This window comes from Pyxicephalus adspersus, chromosome 1, assembly GCF_032062135.1.
Source record: "Pyxicephalus adspersus chromosome 1, UCB_Pads_2.0, whole genome shotgun sequence".
Classification (NCBI taxonomy): Eukaryota; Metazoa; Chordata; class Amphibia; order Anura; family Pyxicephalidae; genus Pyxicephalus; species Pyxicephalus adspersus.
This window is the reverse complement of record NC_092858.1, coordinates 137,055,149-137,068,517: the sequence shown is the minus strand read 5'-3', so window position 1 is coordinate 137,068,517 and position 13,369 is coordinate 137,055,149. Positions and strand designations below refer to the sequence as shown.

Sequence of the window (13,369 nt, the reverse complement as noted above, 5' to 3'; positions counted from 1 at the left end):
GTGTTACCATGGTGACAACTGTCTGGGAGTGACATAAAAATATAATGCAAATTTACATGTCATTAGAGAAGTGCAAGATTAATAGTCTGTACTTGATGTCTAGCACACAGAAGGAAGAAAAGAAATAAGATATAATAATAATAATGACATCAAATAACCCGTAAGGACTGTAATGTCATCTCTAATGATATAGAAAAATCAGCTAACTAAACTGCGACATCATTGAAGCATGGAAGGAAATGTCTGATTTCTTTATGGTTAGAATATACTGAAAAAGCACATACTGCAATACAAAATCACAGGAATGTGTTTGTATTATCCATAAAGGTTGTCTGTTCCCAATAGGGCTATGGACTAACCAGGGCATAAACTTGGCATAAACTTATCAGAAATAAAAAGACTTTAGATTTTAGAACATCATTACACTAAACCGCTTTCTCCATTCCAAAGAAATTGCAGAATTTTATCCCATGGTTCTTTACTAATGTCAAGGAAAAGGATGCTTCCTACTTTCATTAAGACGGGTCAAGATTGGATTTTTAGCTTTCCTTCTGTTGTCCCCTGGCAGTGAAATTTTCATTTATTTCCATCTAAAACAAATCCTGTACATGAAGTGTAAATGTAGAATGATTCTGATGCTGCGCTAGCCCTCTGAAGATAGGTGCTGCAACAATGGATGAAGCCCAAGTTGCAGGCAAGGTATATTATTCTGGGCTTAAATTTTAAAACCATTCAAATTTAAGATAACACAGGAAGCCTCCATGTGTACTTGAATATGAAAGGAGATCACATATGCTATATGACAGCACGACGATGCAAGCGTGTAACTTGTGACATTTGGTCTTCACTACTACTGGCAGTGTTAATACCATACCATGTTCAGGCACTTCCTGTTATAGAGTTATATGTCACATTCTACTCCAGGTGGAAATCAAAAGCAGCCATTCAGACACACAAGGTCCTATCAGAAATTTGGTGCAGAGCCATAACTGTGCATTTAGACAGGGAGTGGCTAAAAAATTGAGATGCAAAATGGGATAAAAAAAAAACGCCTATAAATTTCAAAAAAAAGCATAGCAAATGTTTAAGATACTCAGCGCTCCAGCAAATGAAATCATATCCATCTGTGGTTCCCATCTATTGGTAAATACTAAATACCATATTTTACTATTAGCTCTGAATAGTATCATTTTATTAGGGTTATGAGGTTGTGTTTCTTTAGTTAAACCTGCAGCAAACATTAAAAAAAAAAAACTGTTGTTCCCTTACTGAGAAATATAATGATCTGAGCTGCCTCTCTCAAGCATGTGCAATACCTTTATCTGCAGCAATATCTTTTCATTATTTCCCTGGAGATCAAAAGACATACCAGGAATAATGAATGTGTCAAAAGCAATGTCATATATAAATAGAACTTATTTTATTTATAAAGGTGACCTAATATGTATGCTAGAAAAAGCACAAAAGTACGAGCAATGAGAAAGTAGATCAACTATATCTCTGTACAGTGCATATCCATTATATCAGGGGTCCAGTGGTTTTAAGCCGAGATCGCAAATGCTCTGGCGCTATGCTTCGGATATTGTGGAAATACCTTGCAGTAGAGATAAATGAAACAAGTCACCGGCTTAGGGATTTTATTGGCCTCATCGCTAAATTTAATTTAGGATTTATTGCTGGCAGCTTTTTTATGTGTGAAGCAGTTATGTTTTGCCTTTATATTTAATCATTTTTGCAGTGGGTAAACTCATCCAAATGTGGTTCAATACAGACTTATGATATATGCAAGGACATATGCTATGATTCCATGTTAGTAAACGTAGATGGTACCACTACTAACAACCAGTGGCCAAGGGGAACTGCAATGGAATAGCAACTATATATAGTAGGTTAGGTTGAAAAAAAAAGACATAAGTCCATCAAGTTCAACACTAGGGAAATAAATATATCCCAGATATAAACCCTATAAATCATAGATGGTACAGAGGAAGGCAAAAAAAAAAAAAAAAAAAAAAAACACTCATAGAATAACTGTGTTCCACTGCAAGCCCATTTAGGAGCAGGTATTGATGCCAGTGTTCTCTAGTTATCATAATATACTCAACTCTTTTCCCTATCAAGGGTATACAATGTGCAGAAATTTCTACTATCTGATGTTTTGTTCGTACAGTTTTGTAACACGTGCACTTGACATTGAATAATAACAGGGTTATCTTTTGGAACCGTAAAAGGAATAAATGGAAAGTATTGAATTTTTTTTTTTTTTTTCACTTAGAAGCCCAGTGACTATTAAAGTGATCATGGGATCAAAAATCCAATTTACAGGGCCACTTTCTGGGGGGTTATGTTAGCTGCCAATTTAGAATCAGGTCTTTGTATTTATCTTCCCTGCTAGAAAGGTAGCAATGAAATTTACAGCAGGTCATAACCCACCAATAATTTCAAGTTACATGGCTGAGAAGCAGTTGGAGAACCATATCTCTAATCAGTACAATGCCAAAGAAACCTTTTACCAGCAAAGATTGTAAAACACATACACCTCCTCCTGCCAGTGTTATCCTATTGAGAAACTACACCCCAAAATCTTCTGTAAGAATAACATTTCTAGTGGTGTCATTCACATGTGTACCTTGGAGTACTTAGTGGTTCATATTGGTGATCCCTACATCATTGATTTAACTTGTGGATATGGAAGTCGTGGGAGGAACTGCTGAGCACTGTGAAGGACACAGGAGTTTTATACTCCCAGAAATGTCTGTTTCTCAGTAGACATGACACAACTAACTAAAGCTTGCAAAGTTTGCAATGATTCATCAGCACTCCCGGTCTGCTCTGTTTATACAGATCATATATTGTTTCCATTTCAGAGAGTCTAAAAGCAGAACATTTCTATTGTGTTTTCTCTTTATGAACGGACTATGCTCTTAGTTTAAAGGGTGCACCCCCCTGCATAAAATGTTTATTTCCAAAGTATATATTTTATAATAATACTTGAAAAAAAAATCAAAACAAATACAAAATGGTCCTAAAATCTATTATTTCAGTTCCCACTGTGTGAGAGAGTAGTATGGGCAGGGATAAGCTGAGAAAAGGTCAAACTGGCATTCTAATTGTAAGTTTGAAATTATTATTGGGGTACAGTGTTATGTACAGGAAATTATTTTGTCACATCTGCTTAAAAGCTGGTATTTAACAATTTTCTAGTGTTAGTGACCTGCTCTACACACTTACCACAGGTTTCCTCTACTTCTAAGTCCCACTGTTGGTCAAATAAAGCCCTAATTTGTACAGTTGGGATTTTAGATTATATCTACATGACTTTAAAGATCTATTAGGAACGGTTGTAACAGAGAAGCAGAGAAGGTGCCTAGAACCCCCACACTGTTATTGTGTTAAAATATATACATAGATATAAATAGTTGTTATGAATTACATCCGCAAGCTGAGAAAAAAAGTTATTTAACCAGAACATGCCCAAACGATTTAACCAGCAGAGTTTAATTTTAAAAATACAATATATATTCCAGGAAACTACAAGTAGCACATCTTGTTACTGAGGAACAATTTCCGACGTCACACTAGGTGTACAAAAATAAAACAATCATAAAAGTGCTCCTTTTCTAATGTGACAGCTGACCTGCCATGTCTAATTACTTCAGTCTACTGGTGCACAGCAAGACAATCATACATCAATGAGCTTCAATAGTTCCAACTCAGGAAAGCATGCTAGGCGAAACTAATCTTCACACTAATGCGGCCGGGAAGACATTCAAAAAATTAATTTGGGGATGCGCGGGATAAAATCTCTTCTGTCCCAAATTCAAGAACATAAATGAGTCTGAAACTTTGTAGAATATTTACATAAGAAATGCAGAAATGTATTTTTTAAAATTCAAATAAATGAAAAAAAGTATAATTGGCAATCACAATCTTTGAGAAATTTGCTCATTATACATGTAGACATTGCTTATGCAAGGGTTGCATTTAACTAATGCTTCAGATAAATCTATGGGCCCGATTTATTAACGTTCTCAAAGACTTGAGAGAATTGGCTATCATGATAGAACCTGGGTGATCCAACAAACCTGCAATGGATTTCCTAAAATTATTTGCTATTATTTGGCAAATGTTTCCAATCATGGAACAGATACATTTTAGGTTTGCTGGATGACCGATGATAGTCTTTTTTCCCCAGTTTTGGCATCCTTTAATAAATCTTACCCTATGAGTCAATGGACTTGCTGAACATAATGTACATAATGAATGAATATAATGCATTACCCTATAATAAGATATTAGTAACATGGGTAGTGCATTGTTTTCATTGAGATGAAAGTCATAGCCTGGCATTGTGAGAACCAACACCAATGGACAACTATTGTGTAGCACTAATGCTTGGAAGAGTGATAAGAAGTTACTAAATGAAAAAAAAGCATTCTAGACACATGCACCACACAGATGCATTATATTAAACCTACAACCACTCAGATCTTAAAAGCATTAGAGGATAGCAAAATATTTTCTGACCACAGTGAAAATGCCCACAACATTTACTCTTTGATATAAATCTTTTCAACATTTGTGAGTCTACTTTTATGCTGTTTACAAATTTGAAATTGTTTTCATAAAAATGAGCCCTACTGGGTAAGCCCAGTACAGGATTAAGGCTTGTGATACATGTTAAAGATTTAAAAAGTACATCACCAATATCCAGAAATGGGGAAGGTAGTTATCAGTTTGCAGTATACATACCTGAAAATTGATATTTTACTGCAACGTGAGCAGTGTGAACAAGAATGATATGTCCAGCAGTAAGGATGTTCTGACACAAGACCCAAAATAAAAGGCATCCTTGTGATTACATATCATTGATAGTTTCAGCATCTTTTAGCAGCCAAGAGAACATGACAGGTTAGAACACCCACTATTTCCTTTCATCTTTCTAGAAATGCCAGAAGTAAGGTGTCTATCAACAGCTTGGAGGTCAAATCATCTGCCATGATCAATACAAAATATATATTGCTGTCAAATATTTCATTTTTAAGTTATAAGTAATGTAGCCGTTAAAAATCACCCTAAAAACACCTTATTGCTGAGTATGAAGTTGGAAAACCAGACATCATGAATTCTCAAAATATTTTAATTCACATAAAATCACATAAAAATTATGTAAATATTTGCAAAGAAACAAGAATGTCCTATATGGCTATCTGCTGGCTAATAGCATGGAGCAAAAGTAACATGGGGCTTCTCAAAATGCATAAAAAATACACCTAACATCAAGCACCAGGATATTAATATTCTTAAGCCCTGATGAAGAGGGCACCATTCAACCCCTAAAACTTGTCCGCTATTTGTAATCATTAAACTTTCCCTTTGGTCCTTATTTTCTTCTCCATGTTAATATTGTTGTCTGTGACCCTGTTCTGGGACTGTGCCATTACATCTGTTGGATTGACAATTGCTTAAGTAAACTATTAACAGAATATTGCTGGTAATATGACATGCAAAATATACCCATATTCCTAATCCCATTCTAATTTTATCAGGATGCGGTTCCTCACAGAAGCACGCTGACTCACATGAGATACGGGTATACGTGTCTATCACACATGAGAGTGCGGCATAGTACAGATACCAACAGATCAACCTGTGCTGACTGACAAACACTGAAGAACAAGGTAGATCATAATCACCCCCTAGTTAGTAACTGAACAACTGTCCAACAAATGCGTAATAATAGGGCCCTGTGCACAAAAAAAATGTTGAACCTCATTTTATACTACTGCTAATTGCTTTCTGTAGATAATAGATTCAGAAATAAAGATAAACAGCAGGCTTCACAGTGCCATCAACTCTTCACCTGGATACCAAACACTCTATTTAATTCCCGGTCAAAAAAGAAATAGTGGAGAATTTCTGCCTTTCTTAGTGCTATATGTATATGGATCAAGGTTTAACATGCTTGCTGCTCAATTCCATTTGGATAGCCCAAAACAGGTTCACCCTTGGAACATCCTAAAAAATGCCTACAGCCTAATCCTTGTCACCATATTCACATGCATGCACACTCTTCTATCATAGGCCTGTACACACTTATTTTCTTAAATAAAACAGGTAGAACTGCTTCTGTTATAAATTAAGCCAAATGAAATCTATTGATAGTTCAGAAACAGAAGGGCCCCAAAACATATGGAAGATGGATAATATCCTCACATGAAATAAACAAACAAACAAACAACAATCTATATGCCAATTTTATAAATGAACAATGCTTATCTTTTAACGGACAGAAAACTTCACAATGGACTCTGAGGTTGTATTGTTCATTAGAATCTCATACCATTCAATTATAGACATTACAAATTCAATAAATACTCTGAGTTAGATTCAAATCAGATTCCAAACAAATGCTTTCATTATAACATAAACCAGAATCACACTACCTATTGCTATATCACTGGGTATTGTATTAAGCAATATCAAGCAGCTGTACATTGAGTCATGTGGGATGAATACATTGATCAACAAAAAGAACAGAACAAAGTAAGAAATTTTAGGTATTAAATGCACATATAATGCACATAAAAAACATCAAACAAGAGTTGTATGTTATCCAATGTGTTCAGAGACAGCAAGGTCACACATGCAAGGAAATTTAGATTTGTGTGTTGTGTATGGTTTGGATAGAAAAAATGTGATAATTGTAATTTAGTATTACAAAAATTTTTATATAACACTAGTTGAATCACTTTTATTTCCCATACCCATATCTATATTTTTCACAACATTATCAAGCAATCCAGCTTGTACAGAAAAAAGGTGGGCCTTATTTCCTAAAGCTCCCTAAGGCTTGAAGGATACACTTTCCTGCTTGAAGCTGGGTGATCCAGCAAACCTGGAATGGATCTGGTCCAGGATTCAAAACATTTGCTAGCAAACAGAAAATGCCTTTAAAGAAATCCATTCCAGGTTTCCTGGATCACCCAGCTTTACTGATGAAAGTGTATCTTCTCCAGCCTTAAAGAGCTTTAAAAACCCAGGCCCAGTGTAAGAGGTTTAGATAAAATAACACTCTCACTGAGTGCTTACATCAGTTATCACATATTTGCATAGTTTAAATAATAATTAAAGTGTTGGTAAAGTCAAATCCTTTTTTGTGTGGGATAGACTATAACATGGATAAGACCCCTGGTAGTATTTATTTGTGCCAAGGCAAACATGAGGTTTCCTCCCATGATGCAATACATCAAGAGGTTAATCACCAGACCCAAACATCAGTATGGGGGAATGGTAACATGTCATGAGCCCTCTGTAAGCTCCAACACAAGTATGTGCCTATACAGGGTTCATTCTGTGGCAGTGAGGAATGTGGTGGGCTAGTAAAAGTTTTTGTTTCTTTGCACTATATAGGAGTCTCTTTAAGAATAAAACAGTTACTGTTACTCAAACATCCTTTGGCAATATCATAGTTTGTCCCAGCCCCATCTCTGTTGTTGGAAAGCTTGGACTGCAAATGAATGTGGATAAAATATAAAAAAAGATAAGTGAAAATAAAGGAATTTATATACTATTATCTACTTTAATGGAAACCAATACTAGTAGAAATATATACTGGATACTATTCTAGCTGCCAGGCTGTCATGTTGACCCGATGCCTGCACAGACATTGGACAAATACTTCACTCTGACTTTCCTGGTCTGAATTACCGTTGTAGGTCATTTGCTTAAAAGGTATTAAAGTTCAAGGTGGTCAGCACTGTAGTATTTGCAGGCAGTGAACAAACCACAGCAGCCTACTTTTTTCTTTGTGTATTTTCTGTCCTACAGTGAGTTTTTCAGTTCCTCTGTATGAACAGATCAATTAGGTTTCTTACAAAGGGGAAATCATGACATGAAAGTAAAATGCAATGTAAATGTAAATACTGTAAAGAAAGGCTGCTAATATCACCTAGATGATTCCATAAATGTGCACGGAATTAGAAATGTGGATTGAACTATTTTTTCCAAATATCTTGTATTCATACAGGTAGGCCAGGATATAAATACATTTCCTACTAAATTTGGTTTAGGTTCTATACATGATATTTGATAAAAGAATGAACTCTCTATATTTAGCAATGAATAACTATAGAGCTGTGTGATGTCAGTGATCAGTTACGTGGTAAAATGTTAGTTGGCCCTTGTGATGTCCAACAATAAAATGCACGCTTTAGACCATTTTAGACCAAGGTCCACTAAAATAATATCCATAATATAAAACCCAACTCTAAACAGGTACATTTTGCATGTATAGGTTTGTATTAAGATGTATCAATAATCTTATCTGTGAATTGTATCCATTTCATTTTAGAGACGTGAATACTTACTTGCTTCAGGTGGTCTTTCTGACTCTTCGAAAGGCTCTTCTTTATGTACCTCTTGTCTCTGGGGTGGTTCTGTTGGTTCCAATATACTGACTGGGGAAAGTGGAGCACAATGACTTAAGCCAGCATCTCTGGGAAGTGTAAAACTGCGAGGCTTTGCTCCGCTGCCACTAAGTACTTGTAATCTGTTGCCCTCAACCAAAGGAAATGGACCATAGTGGTCTTGTTGGTGGCATTTTGGAGCAGGAAGTGTAGATTGCCGCCTGTGATCCGGTGAGGCTGCCCCAGGGTCAGTGAACACAGAGTCCTCTAGAGGAAGTGTCTGAAGGTAATGAAGTCCTGAGCTGGTTAATGGGGTCTCAATTAAATCCTGCCAAGATCTCCGCTGGCTTGCTGTTTTCCTCACTGGAGAATCTGTGGTGCTGCCTGAAACTTCTTGACGATATTCTTCATGGGATGATTGAGACTGGGAGGTTTCAGTGGAAGATAACCTGTGTTTTTCCTCCACAAACGGACTGGCACATGTCATCTGCAGGGAAAAATTGGTAGATTTTAAATCAAGTCCTAAATTACTGAAGCACAGTGTATCAAACAATTGTAGTTTATTTCAATTAAATATTTGTTTTTATGTGTATATCAGTTCTAATCTCCTCTAGCCTGTTTTAATTTACTTCTGTCTGCTTGCACTTGAAAGGCAGTTTGTAGTCATCATTCACATAACTTTAACTAGTGACAATGCAGGAGCACAGTTGGGAGTTGGGATCACTTTTACTGCATACCTGGAATGGGTACTGTTTTTATTAAAGATGCAAATGTCAATTTTTTAAAAACTACTTTGAATTTACAATAACATATTAACTTTGATTTAAACAACTGGATTTACATATACATTGAGTTAATTTATAATTTTCCCCTTAATTTAACAAAAAGTAATATGGAGTAGTCTGAGGGCATATGACAAATTTTAGGACACATGCAGATCAGGGAAGAAAAATGCATGTTTACAAGTTACTCCTAACAAATCTATCTGGAAGGGTAATAAAGCCTGTGATTAAAGTTTCAATAAACATTATGGATTATATTAGTTTTCTTAGAAATAAACTCCTGCCTCCCCTGAACATTTCAGGAAAAGTGACACTGCTATATATCAATCTGGCAACAGCCTCAGGATCACAGCATTCACTGATGCCTTAATGCCCAAATCTTCATACTGCAGGTTTATTTAAAAGCCCCCCCCCCCCTCCAAAATGCTAAAACATAAGAATCAACCTAAAAGAATAACCTAAAACAACTGGACAAATAATAAACACAATGCATATAACTAACCATCAGTGTCAGACTATGATACTAAAGGATAGAAGAGTACAGCAGTGATCAACAGGTGTGGCCTACAGTAAATGGGTTTGATTTAAATAGAAGTTTTTATTGTAGTGAGGGAAAAAAAGCAATCAGCTTCTGTACAACTCATTGTGATGGACCAGAAGGGAGGGATGTGCTACCCCTTATTCTAAGCTCCTAGGGTTCATGCGATTGGGTAGGGACTCACTAATAACCTGGAATTTAAAGTTAGTGTTAGTTTAAAAATGATTATTCCTTATTAATGTAATTATTTTTTCTATGGACGAAAAGCATAAATGGCTTACCCCTAGTATGGGTAAAATCAACACCATTCTTATGCATGCTATACTAAAGGTCAGAAACACCTGCTGACTGCAGAAACACAGGTTATAATAAAGGGCTCCATTTATACAAAATCCTTTGATTGCTACTGGTTCAAGGCATCAACATGATACAGGATGACATTTATCCTAAAGTTAAAAATCATTAAAATAAATAGAACTCAGTCTATTAAATAATTGTACAGCAGATAACCGATATTTTTTTTTATTGACTGTTGTCCTTGTAAAGTTGCTGTAAAATGATGGGATAAAGTGAAATATTGCCAAATCCAAAATAAGAACATTGACTTCCAAAAATTAGTTTGGCAAGGGAGATTCTAAATGTTGCATCACTGGAGAGAAGACCTCTGGAGGCAATTTTTAAAGTCCAGAGGGCAGTTTACTAAAGTTACAGTCACCAAAAGAGTGATAAAATTGTTGGAAACACTGGAAAGAAAGAAGCACTATACAAATGTTCTAAACCATCAATAAGATTAAAATTTCTGGCTATTGCTACACTTTATCAATTCTAATACTGTTCAATAAATACATTCCAAATGACTGGAACATGTCAAGTACTATGAAAGTTGGCTGCCTGGAACATAGATAACAACACTAAAATAAATATTTTCAGTTTCTAATCAACATGTTTGAGGCAATGAAACTAAAATAAACTAGTGTACCTAACAGCTGAATTGTAAAGCAGGAATCAACACTTGATATCACATAACCTTAAATTGCTATGTGATTTCTCGAAGAGCCCCAGCTTATCGCTAAAGAAGTTGGGATTTCCATAACTGAGCTCCCTGGGTCTTGGAGATCCCAGGATGCTCTAGCTGCAATACAAGAAGCACTTTATTAGATTCATTCCTTTAAGTTCATTGTTTCCCTTAAAAATAGAATAATGTCAGGAAATGTATTTAGATTTAACGGCAAGTAGGTTTAGATGACATCTCTGTGTCAGTTTATTGTTACTATCCATGATGTTAACTGGTTGGTTTTGACCCGTGTCTTAAATCAGCCATAAAATACCTTCAAAGGAATTATTTTTCATCCAATTTGTTTCTTAACTCTTGGTTAGCTTGTTAGGCTTCCTTATCCATGAAAAGATTGATTTTATTATTTTTGGTGTTAACCCCTTGGCCTTTCTTTGATAGCAAAGAAAATGAACCTCGAGAATTATATAAGAAAAAAAAAAAGGTTGTTATGTTACCAGACTATTACTGAGGGGTATTAAAATACTTCTCTTAAATATTTGTTTTTTATTTCTTTTTATGTTAATATTATTAACTAGAGTAACATCTATGGTGTTACGGGTCAATTGTGACCCATCTATATTTACTTCAACAAAAAGCCAAAAACATTTTTTTTTTCTTTCAAAAATAGAAAAGCAGAAGAAGTAATATTACAAAATGTAGATTGTACGCAGACACACATACACAAGATGTTATAAAACACAACTATTGGCCATCTCCTGGTCATTCGCTGACAAGTGTAGGTGGCAGTCAGCTTGTCCACTTCTCCTTTGTTTTTATTTGGAATCCAGGATAAGTATGGGCTTTTTGTCAGTTCTTGATGACACAGTGAAAAGTGGACATAAGTATCACACTCCGGTTTCTTTTTGGACAATATGAAACAGTGGTGGTGTCTGTAAATGCAAATTTTGAAGAAAGTGGCCTTTCACCTGCAACATTTCGGTTGGCAGCTCGGGTTTATTTTTTCTCATTGTGCCTGCCATGGTTAAGTTTCATAGCTGGTAAAAAAATCACATGTGCTTTTGTGACCCCGCACTCCAGTAGTCATATCGAGAACTACAAGTTTTTCTTGGTTTTTCTCTAGGATGCCACTTGCAGGTTTGCCTGTGTAAATCTGTAGATTCCACGCATAGCTTGTTTTTGCATCACAGGCTGGCCAGAATTTTATTGCGTATTTGCCTGGCTTACTGGGCATGTATTACCGGAAGGGGCCACGGAAAGGGACAAAATGTTCATCTACTGTCACCTGGGATCCAGGGTGAATCATCAGTGGAAGGAGCTGTACCCATCTCTTACAGACATCCCTGATGGGAGCAAACTTGTCAGCTTTTGCTCTACTATCTCTGTTGTCAAATCTGAGGACTCTTGATATCATTCGAAAGGTTGGAAGTGACATTGTTCACCGGAAAATTGTTCTGCCTGATGACGCATCCCAGAGACTATGAGTGGCCTTATTACAGGATCTGTATACTCCAGTAAGAAGAACACCAATATAAGCATCCAGGCATCTATCATCAATGTCATTCCACATGTCCCCATGGACTTCCTTCAAGGTTTGTCAAAGAAATCACTTTTTTTTTAGTGACAATGGCATGAACAATTCAAAACATGTCTTGATGTCACTTACTCTAGTCACAGCTAACCTTGTGATCCCAGGGGTCATTTTAGTGTGTGTAGGATTTCAAGTTTGGCACTAAATATTGTTATATAATCTTATATTATAACCGGGTCGAAACTGACCCTAAGCAACACAAAGGTCATCATTTTCACCACAGCATTTTATAATTTAGTGAAATTGATTATTTTTGTTTTATTTTGTTTACATGGAGGATTCTGACAAAGTAAAAAAACTCAATGCAATAAACAAATGAATGTGGTACTTATGCATTTAATATGCATTTAAAAAACTAAAAACAGGTTGTAAGTGACCCTAAGTATATAGAAAGGATAAAAGAGTATTTTATCTTTTAGAATCATACTTTGATTTGACCTATGATGTATGATTTGTTGTCATTTTAAAATCAGAATTTAAGAACTATACAGCTAAAAAAAAAAGGTCAATGGAAAGGATTTAAAAATATATTTTACATATTTTACACAAAAATCAAGTAAAAGTGTAGGTCTAGTTTCAACCATTTTTCATTCTTCTGTTACCCTTTCGGAACTAAATTGTTTTTTATTAAGGGTCTAGTTTTGGTCAAATTTCACAACAGGCAGGGTCTCACCATATTGGAGTCATACCAATAGATACATTTTTTTTTTAATTTTGAAATTAGATATGGTTTTGTGTTTCTCCTTTATCCTGTTTCCTAAGCTTTAAAGACTGTTAAATTAACACTAAAATATGCAGAAGCAGAGCCTCCTTGTCCACTCAATTCTTCACTGCCCTCTCACCAACTTGACTAATCAATGGCTCAGCTGCAATTACTGGGTAACAGCTTGAATACCTGCATTTAGTAAATAAATATTGAATCTATCTTTTTTTAAAAATTCTTGAGATAAATGGGAGTTTTAGGGCACATACAGATTTATTAATTCATTTTCATAATCTTTTTCAATTGATTTACTCCACTTTAAGCCATTTTGTAAA

The 13,369-nt window shown here is 35.5% G+C and overlaps 1 protein-coding gene across 1 annotated transcript in view; it reads right to left on the bottom strand.

Annotated features, from left to right (window-relative positions):
* CNKSR2 (connector enhancer of kinase suppressor of Ras 2) overlaps window positions 1-13,369 on the bottom strand; it is a 157,514-nt gene that overhangs the window by 16,657 nt on the left and 127,488 nt on the right. The window contains 1 exon segment of the mRNA XM_072428264.1: window positions 8,370-8,895. Within this exon segment, the coding sequence (XP_072284365.1) occupies window positions 8,370-8,895 (526 nt within the window).